Source organism: Lathamus discolor, chromosome 2 (genome assembly GCF_037157495.1).
Source record: "Lathamus discolor isolate bLatDis1 chromosome 2, bLatDis1.hap1, whole genome shotgun sequence".
NCBI lineage: Eukaryota > Metazoa > Chordata > Aves > Psittaciformes > Psittacidae > Lathamus > Lathamus discolor.
The window spans coordinates 136,468,964-136,492,954 of NC_088885.1; the positions used below are offsets into that span (position 1 = coordinate 136,468,964).

General features: G+C 41.7%; 1 protein-coding gene across 1 annotated transcript; it reads left to right on the forward strand.

Moving 5' to 3' along the window:
- The first annotated feature begins 658 nt into the window (after window positions 1-658).
- On the forward strand, window positions 659-23,872 carry INTS8 (integrator complex subunit 8). Its single transcript, XM_065668615.1, has 27 exons — window positions 659-888; window positions 2,432-2,606; window positions 4,771-4,911; window positions 5,288-5,359; window positions 5,600-5,651; window positions 6,595-6,777; window positions 7,320-7,427; window positions 8,161-8,316; window positions 8,748-8,848; window positions 9,956-10,097; window positions 10,914-10,984; window positions 11,123-11,298; window positions 12,223-12,356; window positions 12,996-13,106; window positions 13,670-13,871; window positions 14,315-14,436; window positions 15,447-15,631; window positions 17,628-17,661; window positions 18,309-18,365; window positions 18,448-18,509; window positions 19,564-19,682; window positions 21,481-21,584; window positions 22,571-22,621; window positions 22,905-22,978; window positions 23,059-23,123; window positions 23,209-23,252; window positions 23,659-23,872. The coding sequence occupies exons 1-27, from the start codon at window positions 759-761 to the stop codon at window positions 23,773-23,775; spliced, it is 2,988 nt and encodes a 995-aa protein (XP_065524687.1). The 5' UTR covers window positions 659-758; the 3' UTR covers window positions 23,776-23,872.
- Window positions 23,873-23,991: the final 119 nt, after the last annotated feature.

Consider the following 23,991-nt stretch of genomic DNA (forward strand, 5'->3'; position numbering starts at 1 on the left):
CTTTTGCTATCATCCTGCTTCCTCCCCAGACATTGATGTCTTAGGAACAGAGATGTCTGAAAAGCTTAAGAACCAGCTCCTGGTTAGTTGCAGCTTACAGTTGCATAGGCAGACACGGACTAAGTAAATGTGGACAGAAGTTACTGCTGAGAAGAAGTAGCTGCTTCTGAGACTTCGTTGGAACCTGTCCTTCTTCATGGATTGTCTTTGCCTTTCCATAGGGCATTAAGGTGTGCATGGGCAGGAGGAGAACAAGGATTAGCCATTTTGGCCTAGCCTGAGCTGTTCTGGCCACTGGAAGCGCCCAGCTCTCAGCACTCCCTTCTCGCCTCCGGGCGCACAGGTGATGCTGCTACAGGGACACGGCGCACACGCTGGTGAGGAAGGCTGCGGCGGTGCCGGGGTGACGCGGGGAGCCAGCGCCCGCTCCCGGCGATCTCGGCAGCAGAGCAGGCTGCTCCTCCACCAGCGCTGCCGCCGGGGGTGTGAGCAGTGCCAAGGCGCAGCCCCCTAAAGCGGGGCTGAGCGGGGGGACCCCGCGCACCGCGCCACAGACGCCACGCCCCCTCCGCGCAGGACCGCCCCCAGAGAGGCACCGGCTCAGGGCTTGGGGGCGGAGCCATGGGCGGCCCCGCCCCTCGCCTGGCGCGGTGGGCGGGGCTGGCGGCCATCTTGGTGCCGTCGCTGCCTCCGTGGAGGGAGGTGCGACGTGCGCGGCTGCGGGTGCTGGCGGGGGTCTGCCGCGGCAGGCGGTGGCCATGAGCGCGGAAGCGGCGGACCGGGAGGCCGCCACCTCCAGCCGGCCCTGCACGCCGCCGCAGACCTCATGGTTCGAGTTCCTGCTGGAGGAGGCGCTGCTGGAGCAGCACCTGCAGAAGCCGTCTCCCGGTGCGTGCGGCGCGGCGCGGCGCGGCCCCGAGGGCAGCGCGGCCCCCTCCCTTCGGCGGGGGGGGGCGGCCCGTCCCGGGTCCGGGCCTCTGTCGGGCCCCGAGGAAGAAGTGTTCTCCCGTTTCCCTGCGGCCCCTTTGCCGCCGCTGCGGCCTGTCCCTCGGCTGCTGCCTCCGCGTTCCGGGGCCTGCTGCCGGCGTGGCGCCGCCACACACTCGCCTCCTGCGTCCCTCGCTCGCTCCGGCCCTCGGCTCTGGCTTCTCCCGGGAGGCGCCGCGGGGTCGGGCCCCCCGGCGTCGGTGAGGTCGTGGCTGACAAGCTTCCGCCCGAGAGGCAGACTGGGACGCGGCGGGGCCGCGGCGGGGTTACGGGAGGGGAGAAAAGAAGGAAGGAAGGAAGGTTGGCGGTGCAGAGGGTGTGCTGCCGTGGGGCTCGTACCCTGCGGTAGCGGGGAAGTCACGGTGCTGAGGGTGAGACGGGGCGCTAGGCCCAGCGGCGCCGCAGGCACGGCTGTGCAGCCTTAGGTAACGTAATCAAGAACGTCTTTTTCTTGGTTTACATTAACTTCCAGATTTAATAACTTGATTTCTCCACCTTTCCTGGATGGTAGATCACTTTTCCCTTTGCATATGTGGATTTCTTTGTGGAAATGTAAGTTTTTTATAATACGAAGTGCTGCTTGCAGAACTCATTGCAATTTGCAGCTGGTTTTCTCCCATTGAAGTATTGATAGTGCCAGGAACTAGAGATCTCCTAAAGGTTCAGTGCTGAAATTGCTCTGTCTTCTTAGGCCTGGAATAAATAAAAACCTAACCCGCTGTATTATAATAAAATGATTATATTTAAAAGTAGCAGATATTTTGATTATCATATGTGGAGTCATCATCTTCAGTACATGAATTCTACAGGCAGGTGAAGGAAACAAGATGACCTTCTATAGTATTGCTTCTACAGAAAGTAAATGTAAGCATAGTCAGGCAGTATCTTTGTGTTTAGATCTTACACTGCTGTTTTGCAATTAATAACGCAAGTTTTATGTTTCTCAAAGCTCAGTGAAAGTGTAGTAGTTGTGATTTGGTTTCAGTTTTTCAAAACAGATCAGAGGTACTAGAGAGACTGTCTTAGTGTGTTCTATGATCTGCAGTTGCAAGAGACGCGTTCACAAGTACCAGCAGTTGCTTGTAACTATTTTTTAAAATACCGAGGATAATTACAAGTAGGTATGATTTTAACAACAGTTAACTTGTGATTTCAAGAGGCAACATTTAGTTTCTGTAGATGCAAGTACTGAAACATAATACAAATTCATGAAAAGAAATGAGACTATGAGAATGTGGTTATCATGGTCAAGTAAATTTGAAGGTTAAATATGTGTTAATAGCCTGATTTGAGTCAGAATAAGCAAGATATCCTTTGGGATGAGAATTTGGTAGCTTATAATGTCAGCTGTATAAATGACAAGAAGATCTCTGTTGATAGCTGCAACACTAAATTAATTTCTAGGCTTACCCAAAGTCTGAAGTGTGGCTGTGTTTCTTTGCAGATCCACCACCTGTGCAGCTGATTGTCCAGTTCTTGGAACAGGCTTCAAAACCCTCCGTGAATGAACAGAACCAGGTCCAGCCACCACCTGATAACAAAAGAAATCGCATTTTAAAACTTCTTGCTCTTAAAGTTGCTGCTCATCTGAAGTGGGATTTGGATGTATTAGAGAAAAGGTACAAGATGTACATCTTCATAAGGAAATTACTGAAGTGGCCCGAGATCGTTATTTTATCAAAGGGAAATCTGTCTTCCTTTTCTCCTTGTCTTTCTTACATTAAGTCTTGGGTGTGACAACTGAAGTCAAGTTCAACTTCACCTGTGGGTTAGGAAAGGGTTTTGATGAAGGCAATGTCTGTGAGCAAACCAATACTCTTTCTAATTTAAAGAGGAAGAATAGTGGGTCACATTAAGATGTGCACATCTGAACTGCATAAAGATTAAATTACATTTTCATCAGTGACAATAAAAAAAAAAATCGTGTTGTTTCTCTTAAGTTAATGGAATGAGATGTCCTTGACTTTTACCTATGAAGTTCTTCTACTCCTGCCCTAAATAATTTTTTTGTCATCTTGTCAGATATGTCATATTTGTCTGCCTTAGTAAGGTGTTCTGGGGTGGGATTACTGCTTGCCAAAGTACCTTTGCAGGATACAGCACAACTGCAGAGAATGAACAGACAACTTTAGTGTGGTTAGTTGTGGAAATATTGTTTGGGCATATAATAGGGATTTTTTTTTTTTTTTATAGGTATATACTGTAGCTTTGAAAGCAGATGTGTACAAAAGGGTTGTTGTTTGGTTTTGCTGTTGTTTTGTGGTTTGTTTTTTTTTTAATGGCTGCTTCCCTTCTCCGAGAAGGAATTTATACTGACATTTATTCATGGTGTATTTTCTGTCAGTTGGTACCTTTGCTTCTTAAAATGCAGGTATAATCGTGATTCAGAAATCAGCCCTACTGCATGATCGTATTTGGCCGATTCTGGGTTTTGATAGGATTGTTTTGTCCATCTGTGGTGGGTTTTTCTGAGAACCAGTGTGAACCCATTTCAGCTACTAATTTAGCATCTCTGTGTAGAGTGTTCTGTTAGCTCATGAAACCTAAAATTGTTTTTTCATTAAGAAATATGCTTTTGTTTGTTAACTGATTATGCCTAAAGGTTCAGTCATTATAGTTTTAAAAGGTATAAAGTAACAGCTTGAGCCAAGCTTTTTTATAAAGCTTCTGTTGTTATCAACAGTTGAATGATGTTTTCATTGTGTGTGTTTCATTACCTTAGTTACTAAACTGTTCTTATCTCAACCCGTGGGAGTTGCATTCTTTTTGATTCTCCTCTCCGTCCCTCCAGGAGCAGGGGGAGGGCAAGAAGGGGGGGGGGGGTGAGTGGACGACCTGTGTGGATTGGTTTAAACCACGACACATTGGCAAGAGTAGAACAAGATTCCTGGATCTCGTATAGTAAGAACAGCATTTGTTAGTTTAAAATGAGAGCTTGATAGCAGACCTGGAGTCTGAAATAGCACAAGACCGAAATTTATTAAACAGGAATTCTGCCTTTAGTTGGTGCAAGTGTAGTTTCACTGGTTGTTTTCAAAACTGGCTGCAAAGATTGCAAATTTTTCAGAAGGTCAAAGGTACTTTGGCAGTAGCTGATCACTTCTAATTTCTGACAATGTCCAAATCAGGAATTGTGTTTCATTTGTGTTAAATTACACCTCAGAATCTTGGAGTATTGTAGTCCAGCCTGCTTGCCTTCTCATTTTATCAAGGAATGTTCTGTCCCAGCTAATGTATATTTTTCATAATTCAACTTACAGTGCTGTATTCCTAGTGTTCCTAGTCTTAACTTCAGTTTGCTAGTGGATGCTGTAGAAAGGGAAGTAAACCACAGTAGCACAGAGAAATGTTCCCTTTACATGTTTGAAGTTCTGTTCGCAATGGAAGTAGGATCTGGGACTGCTTCAAAAGGATTTCTAATAAGGATAGCTAATAAACTAGGATCTGCTCTTCTGGGTGACCAGATTATTCTGGGGATATGTCTGTGTGAACCAGGTGATGTAGTACTGCATATTATTAAATCAGCTGTCAGGGCAACCTTCCACTGGGGCTTAATTTGTGCTACTAATACTAGTAACTGCTTTACATACCTTATGTAGAGCACCATCTGACATGGAGCGTTTCATTATACTAAATGAAGATACTACACTTGCTTCCATGGGATGATTAGTAATAATATAATACTGAATAGTAGTGTGTATTATTTGAAGCATCCCAGAAGTAGGATGTTTGTATGAAATATCTTGTTCTCTTTTTCTTTCTTTTTTTTTTTTTCTTTAATAGCTTGTCAGTTCCTGTATTGAACATGCTACTGAATGAGCTTCTGTGTATCAGCAAAGTTCCTCCAGGAACTAAACATGTGGATGTAGACCTGGCTAGCTTACCCCCAACCACTGCAATGGCAATACTGCTCTACAACAGATGGTAAACTTCTTTAAGGCAATAATCTTAAAATCATGATACAACAAAGCAATGTTTTCTTCTATCGATGTACATTGAAGAAGAATTTCAAATGGTAATTTTGTGGTCTATACGTAGGTTATAATGAGGAGCTGAGTCTGAAAAGCTATTTTACGGCTGGTTTTGTTCCCTAAAATGTAGTCAAGGTTGTGGCTTGAGCTCTCGCCTTAGAGAGTGCTGTTTTTTAGCTGTTTATGGACGTAAGACCATTTCTTAAATACTAGATGTGCTCTTGAGGATATATTCTAATGGTATAATGTATCTGAAATGATAAACTGGTCTTTTTGAGATATGTAATCTGCTTATTATACTTTTTTGCTTACTTTTCTCCCCTGTGTAGGGCCATAAGAACCATCGTTCAAAGTAGCTTTCCTGTAAAGCAGGTGAAACCTGGTCCACCTCAGTTAAATGTGTAAGTTTCAGGTATAATTCATTTGGATTTTGTGTGTATTTTGTGTGTATTTTGAAATTTAATTTCTAAGTGGATTAAATCATGTTAGTAACATACAGTTGTTTAAAATGGCTAGTTTTAGCCCTGGAAAACTTAATTTATTTCAAGTGTATTATTTTCCTTTCAGACATGCTTGATACATATCAAATGTGCAGGTTTGCCTTATAATTGAGATCTTGACCTCTTCTTTCTATTGTCCAGGATGAACCAAATGCAGCAAGAAAAGGAACTAACTGACAATATTTTGAAAGTGGTGAGACTTTCTCCCTCCCCCTTATTTTTGCTTAAATTTACATGTAAATATGAATAGACTGGAAATTAACAGTCGCATCACAGTTTTGTTGAATTCAGTATATTTATATTTGGCACTTTCCATATTTGCTACATTTACAGACCCGTATGTTCCACATTTCTGTGTGGTCTCTGCACGGCATGTAGTATGGAGTATGTGTTGTGTGATTGAAGTATTCTTACATCAGCCCATCCTTAGCACCATATGAATTGAGCAAACCTTTGCAAAATCAGTGTGTGATTAGTTACTAATACCATACCGTGCTTAAGCTGCAAAATCATATGGCAGCAAAACTCAGCACTTACTGTTTCCCTTTGAAAGTAGCCTGGCTACTTTCATAAGCTTCCATAAGTCACCTAGCTCATTTTCCTGCACTTGGGATCAGTTAATGAATTTGTATTACACATCTTCTACAATTCTTTTATTTTTTCCTATTTTTTTTTTTTTTAAATAGCCAAGCATGAATGATGTTTGTTCTACCAGTTCATCAATATGTTTGAAAAAAAATGTTGCTGTTCATGTAGAAGCTGGTATTACTTCAGCTGTGAAATAGTAACGTAAGACTTGCAGTCTGGTTGTGGCATAACTTAATGTTTCAAAAATGAACAAAAAGATGGTAGATAAAATAGAAAAATAGTTTGTTTAAACTGGAAATAAGGGTTTGATCCTGTTTCTCTGAGTGCTTGAAACTGAAGCAGGAGCCATAAATTACTGTACAAGAAATACAGTCACAGATTCTACAAAGCAATAAAACAGGTATATAAGAACTTTCTTTTACTATCCCTTTACTGTACTGTTACATTCCTAGTGTTAATTTAATTTAAACCCAAAGCTAACCTCAAAACCAAAAAGTGTTTGTGTTTTGTTTTGTTTTTTTTTTTTTGATGCATTTGAACTATTACAGTTGAAAGAGCAGGCTGCTGATTCCATCCTGGTCCTGGAAGGAGCACTTAAATTAAACAAAGATCTTTACGTCCATACTATAAGAACTCTGGATTTGTTAGCCATGGAGCCTGGTATGGTGAATGGAGAAACTGAGAGTTCCACAGCTGGACTGAAAATCAGTGCAGAGGAGATACAGTGCCAGGTAGCTTATGTTCTATGCTAAAGTTTTCAATTCATACCTGTTTCTTTAGGGAAATTGTTATATATACTGAGCAACATATATACTGAACATTTTTGAGATAAACTGCAATATTTTTCTATTAATATTTCCCATGTTCTTTTTTAATACAATGATGTATTATTGACTTCATTTTTACATTACTAGAACCTCAATTTAGAACTTAGAATTTCAACACTGTAATTATTATTGCTTTCCCCAACTCCTCACTTCTCCTCTACCCCTCAGAGTAAGCCATTATATGATAAGGACAGCGTATTGCATTGTTGTAACAATTATATGGAGATCATTCTGTAATTCTGTAATGCCTGAGCAGAATTGCACACACTGGGATCACAGTTAAAGAAGCAGCAGTACGGTGGGGAAAGTTACGCAGTTTAGGTGTATTAGATAAAACTAGAAACAGTTTAAAGTACATATAATGTTTAAGTTGAAATATTTAATCTTGACTTAAAATGTCATCTCAGTTTCCAAAATAACGTGGTTTATGTCACTGCTGTTTGTAGGTTTGCTATGACTTGGGTGCAATCTATTTTCAACAAGGATCCACAAATGCAGCCGTTCATGAAAAAGCTAAAGAAATGTTTTTCAAAACAAAGGAGTTGATTGCAAAGGTACCAAGTGTTTTATTAGCACATGTTTCCAGCTCTTCTGAAAAACAAAAACCTTGCCTAAATTATTGGTTCCTTTTCAAGCAATTTAATAACTGTAAATGATGCACACAGTTTCTAAAGAAACTTCATGGGATTTGGACAACATTTTTTGTGGGTTTTTTCCACATTCCTTGGATGAAATCATATTAATCAGCTGCAATGTATTGCTGCTTTGTTCTATGTATTGCCTTACACAGTTGTTTTGATGCAAGAAATGCAATGACAACAGCTTTGGGGCTAATATTAACTGAACTGAACAGCACATTCTGTGTCCATTGTGGTATTTTGATTGTGGCGACGTGTTTTTTGAGGAAGGTAACCATACAGCACTTCCTATTCTTTTTTTATCTGACTAAATGACTGCTGCTGCTCAACCCAGGACACTCCCCTTGGAAATCAGATTCTTTGCTCTGACCTTCTAAAAATACAGTGTTTTAATTTATAATTAATTCCTTTTTGCTTATTTATATTCTAAAACCTGCAAAACTCAGAATTTTATTTAAATAGACAAAACATGGTCTAAGATGTAAAAAGTACATACAAAAGTATGCTTTTAAAAGAAGTCTGTATATGCACATTAGTTTGTTGTTTTGCTGTTACCTGGGAAACTGTGAGTTTCTGTTAATGTTTTCAAACTAAGCTTATGCTTCCTAGTACTTCAGCCACTAAGATTTGATTAACCCTTACTTTTCAGAATGGTTCATCATCACTTCATTTTACCATAGATGAAGAGCGGTTAGCTGGGTACTGTCAAGCATGTGGAGTTCTTACCTTGTCTTCTGATGATACGTCTCAACAGGCAACTCCTTATAGTCAAATCCATAAGTGTATGAAATCTGGCAGCTATCAGGTAGGATGCTTAAATATACCTACATGTATTTGAGGGTTTTATTATCATTCTATCTGGATTATTCCACCTGAACTGACAGGGATTTTAATAAATTTAAGTGTTCCAGTTAACCATTAACATAGCATATTAGAACACGTGTAGGAATATAGTTTGATACTTTTAGATTAAAATATCTTGAATTCCATTGAGATTCTCAAGTTTGTCTGATGTTTGGTTTTGGGAGCTTTGGGTGGTTTGGTTTGGGTTTTTCTTGGATTCTTTGATAGAGAACTTACGTCGTTTGGTCCCTTTCTGGTTGTTTAATGAGTTTTAGCATCACACATGGGTACAAGTTGCTTCTGTTAGTTTGATGATTTCTATCGGATAGAAAATTACTTTAACTGTGTCTTTTGCATTATGCATTGACTATTGCAACTGTGTTTGTGTTATAGGATATAGTGAATATATTCCTTGAAGATAATCTAACGTTCAGTTTACCTGTTCAGTTCAGGCAATCAGTGCTGAGAGAACTCTTCCAAAAATCTCAACAAGGGTGAGACATTAAATAATGATCTGTTCAGTGATGATGAAAAGCGGTTTTCATGAGTTATGTTTATCATAGAAAGTAGAGAAAATCTTCTAACAACAAATACAAGAAACTTGAGCCTTTATTTCTGTTACCAGTAGTCTTAAGTACATCTCCCAAATAGGGACCTATTTTGTAATGTTTCTAACTCTGATGTATATGGGGAAAAAAAAGAGAGAATTAACACTTAATTATACCACTTTACTGATCTTATTTATGTCACAATTGATCATATATATGTGTGTGTGTTTGTATATGAAGCTGGTCAGGTTAACCATACTAAGCAATAATACTGTAGGAGATACGTACTTTGTTGGGAATGCAGGCAGTTAACTGTGATTAGGAGCTTTGTGCACTGCTGAACTAGCCTAGGGCTTAATGAGTAGGATGGTACATTTACAATAAGCAAAAAATTACAATAAGCAGAGAGAACTAGGTACGTTACAAAGGTAGCTTGTGGATGGCTCCCAACTGAGAAGTGCTAAGCAAATGGCTGCATCCAAAATTCAACCTTCTCTGGAGCTTAGGCACTTGAATGGGGGCTATATGGAAAGCATCTCCATATAATCATGATGATAATTCTTCTCTGAAGAGAAGCTGCCTACAGGTTTTTCTGTTGAAGAAGTGAGAAGCCAGGTTTTACACATGTGAGGGGAAAAAAGGAAATATTGATGGTAACGTCCTCTTGTGTAAAACCTTAGTAGTGACTGAATTCAGTCTTCACATCAGCCAGAAAGGAGTCACATAAGGGTCTCCTGTGAGAGAATCTTGGAGGCTGTAGCTTAGCAGTGTCTAGGGGTGTTTTCATCTCTTGATACGGCTGATACAGAGCACCTTCAGGGATGAGCACTAGACAGAGATGAATGGAGGAGCATGACATTGCAATCTAATCAAGCCATGCAGAGAAGGATCAAGAGAAGGAAGCCATACGTTCTGGTTATTTGTCTTGATTTTTGTACAGTGATTGTGTATTCTGAGATGCACAAATATTCCTGAATTTTTTGGAAAGTCAGCTGTATTGTCAGTTCTGTTTGTCAGAGATGATCCGTGATCTTCAGTTTTGTGTTCATGCAGGAATGATGCTCTGGATGAAGTTTGCTTCAAAGTCTGCATGTGCAACACAGTCTGCGATGTATTGCAGGGTCGAACAGTTGATGTTCAGTTTTGTCAGCTGTTCCTGAAACCCAGCAAAGAGAAAATAGACTTCCTCCTTGAGGTAAACAAAATTACCTGAAATTAGAAGGGGAAACAGTATTTAGTATTATTGTTGCAAGGAATGCTCAGATTTCTGAAGCAGGGAGAAATACTTTGTACTAACTTCAAGAAAGTTGATTAAAGTTTGAGAAGTTACTTTACAATCACACTCTGTGATCAGTCTTGCATCTGCGTTTATAGCTCCATTTCCATTTCTCCATGTTGGAGACCATCTTTCCAGAGTTGACTTGTTGCTTCAGATTGGATTTGAAATTGCTTCTGTTCCTTGGCATCATTGAGTTAGAGACATTGTTGAATGTTTGTTTTTCAAGGAAGAAAGAAACAAATTCTCTTAAGACAGAACTTCAAAGCAAGTAAAAGCTGGCAATTTAATTCAGTTACCTAGTTATCTTTCAACTGCTGCTATTTTAACTATTAGTTCTAGTGAATCTCACAGATTTGCACTTAGAAATGTTGGTTCATTTTTAAACTTCTGTGACAGAACTTTGTTATATGTTTAATGATCTTATAAGGCTGACTGACACTGTGGCGCTCAGTATCAGCACACCTAAACATCAGAGGAATAGGCAAAAGGAGTGTGAATTGCATCTGATGAAAGATTATGGTTGTCTGGAACAGCCTGCCTGGTGCAGGCTCAAAGAAACTGATCCATCTATGATGGCTACAGTGTTTATCAGGTAACTTTGGTGCCTCACTTGAGAGAGGGAGTTACTGGCTGATACTAATTGTGAGTCAGAAAACTGGGTAGAAACACTGTGTGTGACTAATTGTAAGTGTTCTAAGGGGCTGCTTAGTTATTTTCTGCTTTCTTTCCCAGGTTTGTTCAAAATCATTAAACTTGGAAAATGCTTCTGAAGCGTTGAAGAGAAAAATGGCAGCATTTCTCAAGTATGTAGCAGTACTAAGATTACACTGCTTTCAAAGTGTGAATTCATGTTATGTAACACAATAAATTGAGAACTTACAACTGAAAAAGTAAGCAGCTTTTTCCTGCTTGCTCATGTATTAACTTTTTCATTTGTTTAGAAACTTGTGTTTGGGTTTGGAAGATCTTCAGCTTGTCTTCATGATTTCATCTCATGAGCTGTTCATGAAACTGCTGAAAGATGATGAACGGAAGCTCCTCATTGATCAAATGAGGAAGAGATCACCTCGAATCAATCTGTGCACAAAACCTGTGGCTTCTTTTTATGATATCCCAGGTATTTTTCACAGCATTTCCATTAACTTATATGCAGTCAGTGACCTGTTTCCATGCTTGAAGTTACTATGTGCAGGTCTGTTCTACGAAAAAGTTTGAGATAATGGTTCCAGAGAGAATACTTTACATTTTTAGTTGGTGAATGTCCTACTTGTTCAAGAAGATGACTGTTATTTGCTTGTATGTTGCTTGTATCTCAACTGAGTATAATAGATATGCACAAATGAATGTGTCATCATAGAATGATTTGGGTTGGAAGGCACCTTACAGATCCAGTTCCCTGTCATGGGAAGGGACACCTTCCCGGTTGTTCAAAACCCCATCCAACCAAGTGAGAGAGGTGTGGCACTTTGAGCTAAATCTGGCTGTTGTTACTGTTGCCAGAAAGGGCAAAGGCCTCTGGGCTTAGAGGAGTACTAATGCTTGTCTGACTGTTTGGTGAGCTGGCCCAGGAGTAATGTCCAGGTGAAGTTTTAAACGTACCAACGTGAAACAAACCTTTTCAGCCAGTTCATTTCCCAAGTACAGCTGTTGGGCTGTGCAGCTAAACAAGTCAAAGCTGACATAAGAGGTGCCTGTAGGTGACTGAAGCTGGAAAGAACTGTCTTTCCCTTGACTTAAGCCAGTTGTGAAAATACATATTTTCACTAAGGCTGTACAGGAACACTGCTGTGACAAGGGTAATGGAATACTCGGAGCTGCTGCTATGAGAAAAGGGGGCACTGCAAGTAGCCCTTTAGGTTGGGGGAGCTGGAAAGCTAGCACATGGTGTTTCTGGAAAGGCACAGAAGGATGTATGTGACCTTCAGAAGCATTGATGTATCTGCTGTTCTTAAACTGGTATGTTTAAATTCTTATATACTAAGGAATACAAGCATCTACGTTAAGAAGGAATGTGTTGGAGACCTGATTGCTTTTCTTATAGCTTCAGCAAGTGTCAATATTGGCCAGCTTGAACATCAGCTCATACTGTCAGTAGATCCTTGGAGGATTCGACAGATCTTAATTGAGTTGCATGGTATGACTTCAGAACGCCAATTCTGGACAATTTCAAATAAGGTAATTCATCTGCTCATAAGTGCAGCTGTAGGTCTGGCTAGGTGTCATGCTGCAATGAACAGTAAACATCTTGTCATAGATCCTCAGCATGGTTAATTTTTTTTCCCTTTTTCTGCATAATGGTGGTTTAATAAGAATGATGATACATGTGTACACTCTCGTTCTCTATGGAAAGTATTAAAGCAAAATGTATAACCTTTGTTTTAAGGAGTTACTGGCTGAATCATAGGGTTTCCTTGTGAGAAAACAGATTTCTGTAGCTTTTGCTTTCAGTGTTCTGACTAGTCAGCAATATTACTTTAAATATGTAAACTTTTAAACTGACATTAAAAGCTGGCAGCAGAAGAGAGGAAGAGATAAAATTATTATTTAATTTTTTTTTAAGTAAAGATTTCTTGTCTTTTTTTCCCCTCTCCCAGTTATTGCAGATTCAAAGTATGAGCAAAGTAGGGTAGCTAGTCTTCTTTATGGAACTTCCATCAGAGCAGTACATTACTTCTGATTAGATATAAAAATGAAGGACTTGGCACTTAGATGGCAATAATTGTAAGTGTTTGAGTTTTGTTTATAACATTGTGAGCAGTGATGTGAATTCTAAAACCTGTTTCTGTGCAAATGTCCTATGTATTTCTCTCCCAGTGGGAAGTACCAAATGTTTACGGCAATGTTATTTTAGGAATCAAAGACAGTCTGACTAGGGATTTGGTCTACATCCTTATGGCAAAGGGATTACACTGCTGTGCGATTAAGGTGAGCAAGTCATCTGAAGGTACTGGTGAGTGAGTTTGAGCAATTGAATTTCAGCAACACTGAAAATATGGAAAGCCCTTCTTGAGAGAAAGAATTGTAAAAGCGGGATGTGAGGGAGATGTAGTAACAAGTGCTGTGTGTCATGTAATGGTTTAATATTTCTGTCTCGAGAATTCCATCAGCAGACCAAGGATAGTGGCTTTCCAGTTAGTTGGGCTTGGAGATTATTTCATTCATATGAAGTTTTGATTATGGTGCACTAAATCATGTTGCATCTAAACCCAGTTTCACACGAGGAATTTATTGGAATGCTGGTTTATTTTCCTTGTAGTTGACAATACTGTAGTTTGCTAAACTACAAGATAAAAAAACCCACTGCACCCAGTATGCAATAGTTACGTCTGGTGTGTTTACTTCTTGTTTTCTTTGAAAAATCTGGAACTGTTAAGCTTAATAGCAAAGCCATAGGATTCATAAATTGAGAGCTGAACAGTGCATTAACTCTTAGTCTTCTCCTTTATGAATCCATTAGGAATCATTAATGCGTATCCTTCTCATTGCAGGATTTTGTCCATGCAAAACAGCTTTTTGCTGCTTGCTTGGAGCTTGTGACAGAGTTTTCTCCAAAACTCCGCCAAGTCATGTTGAATGAAATGCTACTTTTGGACATTTACACTCATGAAGCAGGACCTGGCGCTTCTGGAGAGCGTCCTCCTTCTGACCTTATAAGCAGAGTCCGAGGATATTTGGAAATGAGAGTTCCTGGTAAGTACATTGCTGTCATTTGTGGGACGCAATAAAGTACAAAGCTTGTGAGAAAGGAATAAAGAAAACACCTTTGTGGTAGGCTTACCATTTAGAAGTGTAATTGGAAAAGCAGTAGTGAAGTTTGACACTGGAAATGAGAACAGCAATGTCATGAAGCCCACATGCTGCTAAACACTGACTGGTTAGTGCCATTTAAAGAGCTTGAACAGGATAAAACATGGCTTCACGCTGAGGGATTAATGTTATGCTGTTGTAGTTAGAGGAAGCTGTTGTTGCTACTAGCTTTCAGAGGTGAGGTCTCTTGCAGGACTAAGTATCATGTTTTTCTGTGATAGCTATGGAACAGAAATATCTAATTTGGGGGAATGGGTTTTGCTTGTTTTCATATAACACTGTGTTTGTTAAATAATAAATAAAGCAAAGAACACCTTTTCTTCCAGATATTCCTCTTCGACAAGTTATAGCTGAAGAATGTGTTGCCTTCCTGTTAAACTGGTGTGAGAATGAGTATTTGACCATGCAAGTTCCATTACCTCTGGTTCAAACTAATCCTTATGTGAAGGTAAATAGTGCTCAAAGCCTTTTCAGGCTGTAATTTACTTTTTCCTGCTGGGGTCTTTTGTACTTTCAAAAGCATGTTCCCTTTTGTCTCTAGAGTGTTGGGTTTGTGGCTGTCATGACTTAGGTCTGGTGTAGGAGACAGCAGGGCTAAGCAGCAAGTGTGTTTGACAGGTCACTAAAGACTTGAAAGCTGTGCTGCAAGAGCGTATGAAACAAACTGCACCTTAGCCCTTGTTGGCTGCCAGCTGAGCTTGGTTCCATAAGCATCAGACATGTGTGGTTGTGATTGAAACTCTGTAGCACTTCTGTAAAGGACTCTCCTCCTACATGAATTCAGGCTGAGAGTTCTAGCTGAGGGGAATGAAAAGTGTATAGATCTCAGGCTTTGTATCTGGTTGTTGTTCTGTTTGTAAGACACTTGTTTTCCAGGGGCACTGTGATGGTTCTGTTTTCTAACCCAACACCAGTTTTGAATTTTTGGAGACATCCAAGCACTGCCTTTTTGGAAACTTTGCTTTCAAAATGGTTTTACAGGACTGTTTCTGCTTCAGAGTCTGGCAGTGAAGCTGAAAGCAGATCACGTTCCAGGACAGGTTCATTTTTGGCCTGCTCTGCTTATGAGTGGTATTTCCTAATTTCTGTCCTGAGCTTCAGTTTTTTTCTCTACAGCAGAGGGTGTCAGTATCAGTTCAGATTAATTATTAGAGACAGTCTTTATAAAACTGTATTTTACAGGGTTTAGGTTTTATGCTGTGTACTGTAGTAGAGTGTAAAGCTTGCTTTCTGGAACTTGTAATAATAAAATATACCCTAAGAAAACTAATAAAAGGAGAACTCCTTTGCTGTTTAATTCCAGTCTTCCAGGTTCCTCATGTCCTCTGCTGCAGGGTTTAGTCACACAGCTTTGTAGTTTGTAAACTAAAGTAATTGTTTAGCCATTTAAAATGCCTTTGCTGTAGTCAGTGTCCAGAGAAGCTGCGCTTACTGTATTTTCTCTCTTGCATCGTATAGCTGGGACAGTTGCTGGCTGCTACTTGCAAAGAACTTCCAGGTCCCAAAGAAAGCAGACGGACAGCTAAAGACCTTTGGGAAGTTGTGGTACAAATCTGCAGTGTATCTAACCAGCATAAACGGGGGAATGATGGCAGAGTGAGTTTGATAAAACACAGGGAGTCTACACTGGGCATTATGTACAGGTGTGTCTGCTTAAATTATTTTTGAAGATGGTTTGAACTGTATATTTGGCCCCCTGTTCCCTTCAGAAATCGTCTGGATTCCGCTGTCAGAATGGTGGCAGCAGCTAAAGGTCTCTACTGAGTAAACAGTCCACCCAATGGCAGTGTTGGATATTAGTGGCGATGTGTTGCCTTTCTTTTTCAGAGGGAGAGAAAAGGAGTGTGTGGGATTAAGGTCAAAATACAGACACTGAAGTGTATGTGTCTGTGCTCCATTATAACCAGTGTAGATCTTCTAATAAAGTCAGTAGCATCTAGAGGGCAGTTTAGCTGACCAACTGGAGGTGCTTTTCATTAACTGGAACTGTTCTGCAGGCTCCATTGACTGTAACTGTGTTCTGTTTTTGTACTTGCTATAAAGAAAAAGACGTGGACGGGCTGGAGAGGGTCCAGAGAAGGGCCACAGATGATCCAGGGGCTGAGAAAGCCTGCCTTATACAGAAAGGCTGGGAGAAAGAATTGGGTTTGTTCAGCCTCGAGAAAAGAAGGCTCAGTGGAGACATTTTATTACCATGTTCCTGTAGTTAAAGGGTGACTACAAAGAAGGTGGAGACTTCCTTTTTACAAGGAGTCAGTCACATGGAAAAGATGAGGGGTAATAGGTACAAGGTACTACTGAGGAGATTGCAGTTGGACACAAGAGGACAATTTCTCAGGATAAGAATAATCGGCCATTGGAATAATCTCCCCAGGGAAGTGGTAGATTACACTTTCTGGATTTATGTTTGTGATTTGGTTGGGCAGGATGATGGGCCATCTGGGGTCATGCTTTGCTAAGAAAGGATGGACAAGATGATCACTGAGGTCCCTTCCAACCTGGTGTTCTAGGATTCTGTGGTTAACTACTCTTATAACTGCATTAAACGCCTCCATAAACACCAGCATAGGTGTTTGTGGGTATCTTGAGGTTTCTGAATTTAAAGCTAAATGTTATTCAGTCTTGAAATGAAATTCTCATTCAGCTGAGCTCCTGGGAAGAGGGAAAGGATGAAACTATTCTTGACTGGAGTAATTTCACTGTCAGTTCCCTAACCTCTGCCAGTCTTAGCTTAACTGACTGATGGATTGATTCATTCAGGACTCTCTGATTTGTTCTCTCAGTAAATATTTTCAGCCTGTTCTTATGTTCAAGCGTAATTACGAGTTGCCTGTTATGGTAAATTCTGGGATGTATGATTATATCCAACAACTTTCCATGTTATAAACTTGGGAAAGATGCCCCTGTCAAACTATTGACTGTTTCTTTGCCTTTCTTAAGCTAATCAGGCTAATATGTACCCAAAGACCAGCTGCTTTTGCTTATCCTGCAGTGGGATGGGTGAGAGAGGGTATGTGCCTGCCGTAGGTTTCAGTTGTACTCTGGCAAGGAAAAGGAAGCAGTACAGGTGTACTCTGGGATGCTGAACCTCTTCTGACCCCTCTGATTCAAACAGTGAAGGGCAGTGACCCAGTTGTTACTATGGAAAAGAAGCAGTGAAACCTTTTCCAAGTAGGCTGTGCTTGTCTGGGTTGTTCTGTGGTGACAGTTCTGGTGTGGCATGATGAGGAAACTGGTGTGCATCATAAAAGATCACTGCACACCCTCTTCTGTAAGCCTGGAGGTCACTGTTGCAATCCTAGCTGGAAGAGTTACAGTACAGCTCAGTTGCTTTCCCTTTTGGAGTCAACGGTTAACTAACTACGAAGTGATTTTCTTGCCTTTTGTAGCTTGATGGAGTAGCACATACCTCTTCTGTAACCTCTTTTAAATGTAAGACTTGCTACTTGACTGTATTAGAAGTGAGTGACCTGCCTGAGTGTTTTCACTTGTGTACCCTGCTTTTGTGGACTTAGAGATGAAAGGCTGTTTTGGCAGGTGAAGAATTGGCTTTAAGGACCTAGTTTCCAGTGTATTAACTTTGCATGTATTCTTTGTTGCAGACAGTTACTTACATGGGGTTTTGTGTCTCTAATTTAGGAGTGAATTGCTGTCTTTCATCAAAAAGCTTCGGGTAAGTTATAGTGGTCTTGAGAATGTGTTTGCAACCAGAACTTCCTTCTGATAGAGCATTTTTCTGGACTTTTAAATTCCAGAAAGTCTGACGGCTCTATAGGTGTGTTGTATAGCTGAAGAACTCCTGGATTTGCTATAGCTATCATACAGCAGTGTTGCATAGCCTATGAAAAAATTACCCTGAGTTCTAACAGTGGAGATCTGTTACCATTAGGAATATATTTTATTGCAGCTGTCCCAAAGCATAGCATTCCTTTTGGATGCAGGAGGAGGCAGCTACGTGCATCATAAAGGCAGCAGAAGTAAGAGGAATAGAAATTGTTCATAGCTTGTGGGTTTGTAAGTGCTTAGACAGTTGTAGTGTACCTAGCTTGAGTTTAAGGCTAGGCAGTAGCCACAGAAACAACAGAAACGTGGAAAACCTGAGTGAAATTTATATTCAAGGTGTTATTTGGGAAAATGTGAATTAAAGACTTCCCGCAGAAGCTCTCTCGCAGTGCCCTTGTGTTGCAGGATTCCTAACAAAATACTGCCCTGTTTCAATGTAATGATGTCAGAACTTCTTACATAGCTTTAGAGCTTAGGGAAGAAACTAGAGTTTCGGTAGTTCATGGAAATACTATTTACCTTTTTTTCCCTTTACAGGAGCCATTGGTTTTAACCACAATATTGTCCCTGTTTGTCAAGCTTCATAATGTTCGGGTTAGTACATACCATAAACATCATCCTTGGCTTTCTGGAAAGGTTTCTCTTTGTAAATTCTCATATATCTTTCTTCTCTTAGGAAGACATTGTGAATGATATTGCAGCAGAGCACATTTCCATCTGGCCCTCCTCCATCCCCAAGTAAGATGATAATTAAAAATATAGGTTCCAAAGTATGTTTTTACATAGTTGGTTTGGTTTCAGTTGCTGTGTGTTAGTTACTGTGTGTGAGTGTGACTTCTGCCCTGTGAGGGCATCGCAGGTTGGTCTGATTGCAGGGAGGTTTTTGCTCCTGATTTTGTGATCCTGGTGGAGTGTGAGAATTGAGAAACTGAGGGTGGTTTTAGCTGTGTGCTTTACTGGGCTGTGTGTAGCTATGTGAACTGTATAATACTTGAATACAAAATAACTAACGTTTTTGAGGTGTGTTTGAATAATAGCCAAAGGGACGTGTAGTATATATTGATTTGTTCTGGTTGGACTGAACTGTATTTCTCCAGTGACATTTAAAGGCTCTGTGGGACTAGAACCTCATTGGTTCAGATTCTTTGTATGCAGTGGGAGAGGTGATTCCTGTGTGAGAGAGGAAGAGTGTAAAGTTTAGTGTGGTTAATCTGTCTTTACCTGGTCTGGTTGAATAGTCTTACTGTTTCTGGTATAGATTTCAGTGTGTATTGTAAGGTCAAGCAGAATAAAATTGTTCAGTGTTACCAGAATTTAGCAGTAGGGTGAGTAAAACCATGTTTTGAAAACTGGAAGTTCCACACCAACTTCGGGAACGGCTGCCCAAACAATGTACCAAACCATTCCCTCCTTCCTTTCCAAGCCTGTTCCATAGGTTTCCAGAGATCACTGTCTATGGCCTGTGGATGCTGTGATAAATTTATAGTGGTTTCAGGTGTTGTCTTCAAACTCCTTGAAACTGAGCAGATGTGTTTTTGCACAGAACCCTCTTGCAGTGTAAGCCGCAGGTAGAGTTCTGTTTTCTTAAGTCTGTGAAGGGTGTATTTGTTCTGTCAGATTTGCAGCAGTGAAATGAATCAACAGTAGTCTTCGCACTAAGTCTCCCTGGAGTTATTTTTGCTTGACACTTCATGCAAGGTGCTTTGGACTTAAACTAGATGGGAGATCAGATCAGTGTTTAAAAAGCAAACCGATCACTTAGGAATTATTTTTCTTGTTTTTTATCCTTTAGTCTCCAGTCAGTGGACTTTGAAGCTGTGGCTGTGACAGTGAAAGAGCTGGTGAGCTACGCACTGACCATCAACGCAAACAACCACTTCTGGTTAATTATTCAGGCAGATATTTATTTTGGTAAGTGAAACCGATGTCTATGTTTAGCATGTGTGAGGGGTGCTTTGCTGCTCCAGGACTTGTTGGATGTAACCTTCCTTAAATGTCCTCTTATGAAAAGAAGCTTGTGATAGACAAGTTTAGAATGCTCAGGTGCAGTAGTGTAGGTGAGTTTGGGAGGTTGTCTAAACCCACAGAGAGACTTGGCTTTCAGTGGACTTGCCTTTAGGGTAGGGGAAACTGTAAGCATCATCATTAACTTCAGTTTTTTAGGGCAGCTGGTCCTTGAGTGCTGTGATTACTGAAGCCTCTAATATTTGAGTCTTTTATGAAGTGAATAGAAAGTTGTGTAAGTAGGGGTTGCTTTTAAATGTGGAGATGGGCTTCACTGCAGCAGAAGCCAAGTGAGGTGGAAAGGATCTGTATTTGATATAGAGAAGTATTTAGGATTTGTAAACTAGGAAGCATGAGCTGATCTGGTGTTGCTTGTGATGGGAAGCTCTTTCCTGTCATTCTGTCCTCATCTGCCCCTTCTGCAGTCCTTGCTCCTCAGCAGGGAGCAGCCAGCAGACCTGGAACATAGAGTGTTTCAGATTCTGGGCACCATGACATGCACCCAGACTGCACCAGGGCAGCACTTGCCTGGGGAAATCTTGCCCCGATTATGTGATACTGGGCTTTGTTAAATTGTTCCCCACTCCAGAGTCAGTCCTTGGGGCTTACTTTGGAGTGTGAGTGAAGAGAGTGCAGAGGGGTAGATGCTGAAGAACGACCTTCCAGAGGATGGACAGACAAGCACAGTACTACCTGGTGCATGAGCTAGCAAAGGACATGGCCATAGACGTCCTCAAAGGTAGCTGGGCATTTCTTCCACTTAAATTATCAGTCAATACCACTCTAGGGAAACTTAGCATTTAAGCCAGACTGTTCTTTACTGGCAATAAAACAAGGTACGTTGCTGTGCCTCTGCCATATACTTGCTAGTGCTTTGGGCTGTAACAGGAGACAGGGCACATGTTCTGGATCAGTTCTTTTTTGGAGTGGAAGCATACCTGTGGTGTGCTGTAACCTGTACTGCAGAAATTGTGGCCTGTTTCTTCCAAAGGAGACAAATATCTAGAAGATGCTTTATAATCTTTGGGGTGGAGGAGTCTTAATCCAGTGTTTAGTGCTGTCACCTTATACATGGGAGAGTGATTCAGGGCTATAAACTGCCAGCATTTGCTGTTCATATGAACTGGAACAACCTCCCAGGAGTAGGATGATTCTGTAGGGAGCCTCAGAAGCTGGCACCCAAAAGAGCAGTGCTTGGAGCACACCTGTGTGTCAGGTCTGTGTGTCAGCAGCATGTGGACAAGCAGACTGCTCTCGCCACATGGCCCCTGCAGGCTGCTCTCATGTCAGCCCGGTGAGAACTTGCTGGGAATAAAACTAGCACAGAGCCATGAGGTGTGGTGACATGAGTGGGCCCTCTCACTGGCACCAGCTAAGCTCCCCCACTAGCACCTGTGTGCCTGGTTCGAGGAAGTCAAACTTCTTTACTCTCAGGTTGATGGATGTAAGACTCCGTACCTGAAGAACAGGCAGTAATTCTCAAAAGGCAGAACTTCTGTGCTGCTGGCTCTCTTCATAGTTAGGTTTTTTGTCCATCACTGTTTTACCACCTCCTGTGTGTTGGGGTTTTTAAACAGTGATATGGAAGTCACTTTCCCAGTGGAGTTCAGCAGGAAGGGAGATGTATCTGAGTCATTCCATAAACAATTGATAAGAGAACTAACTGCTGTGTTTAGAGATCTTATTTTGCTTTTTTCCCTTGCAGCAACGAATCAGTACTCAGCAGCCCTTCACTATTACCTCCAAGCAGGAGCTGTGTGCTCAGACTTCTTTAATAAGATGGTGCCACCAGATGTGTACACAGACCAGGTGAGCTAAAATGGGCTTTGGATGTACAAAAATCTCTTTTTTCTGGATGCAGTTGGCATCCTAATTCTGTGTAGAGCCAAAATGGCTCCCCAGGCCCACACTCTTGTAGCCTTGTAGTCAGATTTTATACTGCTGTGCAAGGAGGTCTGGAGGTGGGTGAGATTGTAACTTACCACTGCTGGAGCATGCTGGAGGTGCAGCACTGCACGCAGTGGATACCTGCCCACTTTGCACGTGGGTGTAACAAGTGGCTCCTCAGTTGTGAGTGGGCCATGAGTAAGAATCCCTTAATAACTGTGTGTATTGCGGGAGTCTTTGGTCCCGGCCACAGTGCGTTCAGTGGTGCCTTTCAGTCACTGTAACCTCTCTCCAGGTGTTTGGTTCATCAGGAAGCAGATGTGTTACTTGCAGGCTACATTTTGGTGGGCAATAGCAAGGAGCTGTCTGGACCCAGGGAAAGTAGTGATTTATGTGCCCTGTCCAACTGCTGCTCCCATCACGGTCCCGTTCATACAGCATGTGAGAGCTTCAGACCCTGGTCAGGGATCATCCTCATTGTTCACAGCCCTGTCCAAGCTGTGCCTCCCTTGTGCCAGGCTGCGGTGGTGCAGGAGTCCCAGCTGGGACAGTGTTCTGTCACACGTGCCAGTGTGTGCCTACCCTGGTGATGGTCCATTCCCCCATTCCATCAGGCCTTGGCAGTAGGCAGCAGGAGATTAAAGTAACACTTTTTAACAGGCCGCAGCTTGGTTCTTGCGCCAGAAACGCAGCACTCTCTGTACCACACACCATAACCCCATGAGGTCTCCTCGGGGATGAAAGCTCAGTCCACCAGTGGATGTGCTAGAACACAGGAGGTGGGGGGGGTAAGGATGTAGGCAGGCAGTTAGATGGTCCCCCGCATTTACAAAATATGAAATAAGTTGCTGTTTGTGTTCCAGTATTGGCGTTTCAAAATGTGTGTTCTGTTTCTAACCATTCTGTAGGTGATAAAGAGAATGATAAAGTGCTGCTCTTTACTCAACTGTCACACCCAGGTAGGAGGTGGAACATGGCAGTAAGTAAAATGTTGGTTTATATTTTGATGTTAACGGGGAGGAAAGTAAAATGGAATCCAGCTTTCCTTGTAAATGCAATCTGCACTATTAGTAGATGTTCTTACTGTTGCTGCTAGGACACTGAAAGGACTGAAATTAGTGAGTAAATAGGGATATACTTGGAAATGCTGTAATAGTAGAAAGAATCTGGAGCAGGGGCAGTACTACTGAGGGGTTCTGTGGGGATTTGGGGCATTGAAACCCACCCTGTCTCTCCTTACAGGTAGCTATTCTCTGCCAGTTCCTCAGAGAAGTAGACTACAAAACTGCATTTAAGGCACTGCAAGAGCAAAACAGGTGAATGTTACAACCAAGTTTATAGCGACATGTACAGGGGTTATGAGTCTGTTAGTAACCTGGCCTGTGTGCTCTTTCAGCCACGATGCCATGGATTCTTACTACGAATACATCTGGGATGTCACCATCTTGGAATATCTGACATGTATCCTTTCACTAGAATACCACCATCAGAGCTCACACAGGATGCTCATGGCTGGAAAAAGTGTCTTTTCTTGACTCACCCTCAGATCTCCACCACAAAAGAGGAGAGACAGACAAGCGGCAGATAGCAGTGAGTTCACAGGGGTGCTGGGGCGGAGTGGGGTTCATAGAACAGTTTGGGTTGAAAGGGACCTTAAAGATCGCCTCGTTCCAACCCCCTGCCATAGGCAGGGACATCTTCCACTAGATCAGGTTGCCTGGCCTTGACACTGCCAGGGATAGGGCAGCCATAGCGTCTCTTGGCCACCTAACCTAACCAAGGACTGCCATAGTCTGTCTTTACCTCCCTGAAACTGTCTTTGAAAAGAGTCACCACTTCCAATTTTTAGTATAATTCTTAGCGGAGCCTGGATGCTGATGGGAAGTGTGGGGTGGCATAGAAATAAATCTCCTATGGGGCACTAGTGCTGAACTGGCCCTGCAGTGCCACAATCTCACTGAGCGCTGCTGCTCACCCTGTCTCTTGTTCTTGCCAGATAAAAGCCATCGGCCAAACAGAGCTCAATGCCAGTAACCCTGAGGATGTCCTGCAGCTTGCTGCCCAGAGGAGGAAAAAGAAGTTTCTTCAAGCAATGGCAAAACTTTACTTCTAGGCTAATACTGGAAGGCCATGATACCATGGGTGGGAATGGAAAAAAAAAATCTGTCAAGACTTTTATTTTTAAAATTAATTTCAATTTTTATACAACATTTACAGTCTAGTATCTTTTTTTAGAAATAAATGAAATCTTATAATAAACCCCTTATTTTACAAACTGTACAGAAGGTAGGAAGCAACTTCAGCTGGTTCCACCGTGGCTTGTTTGTAG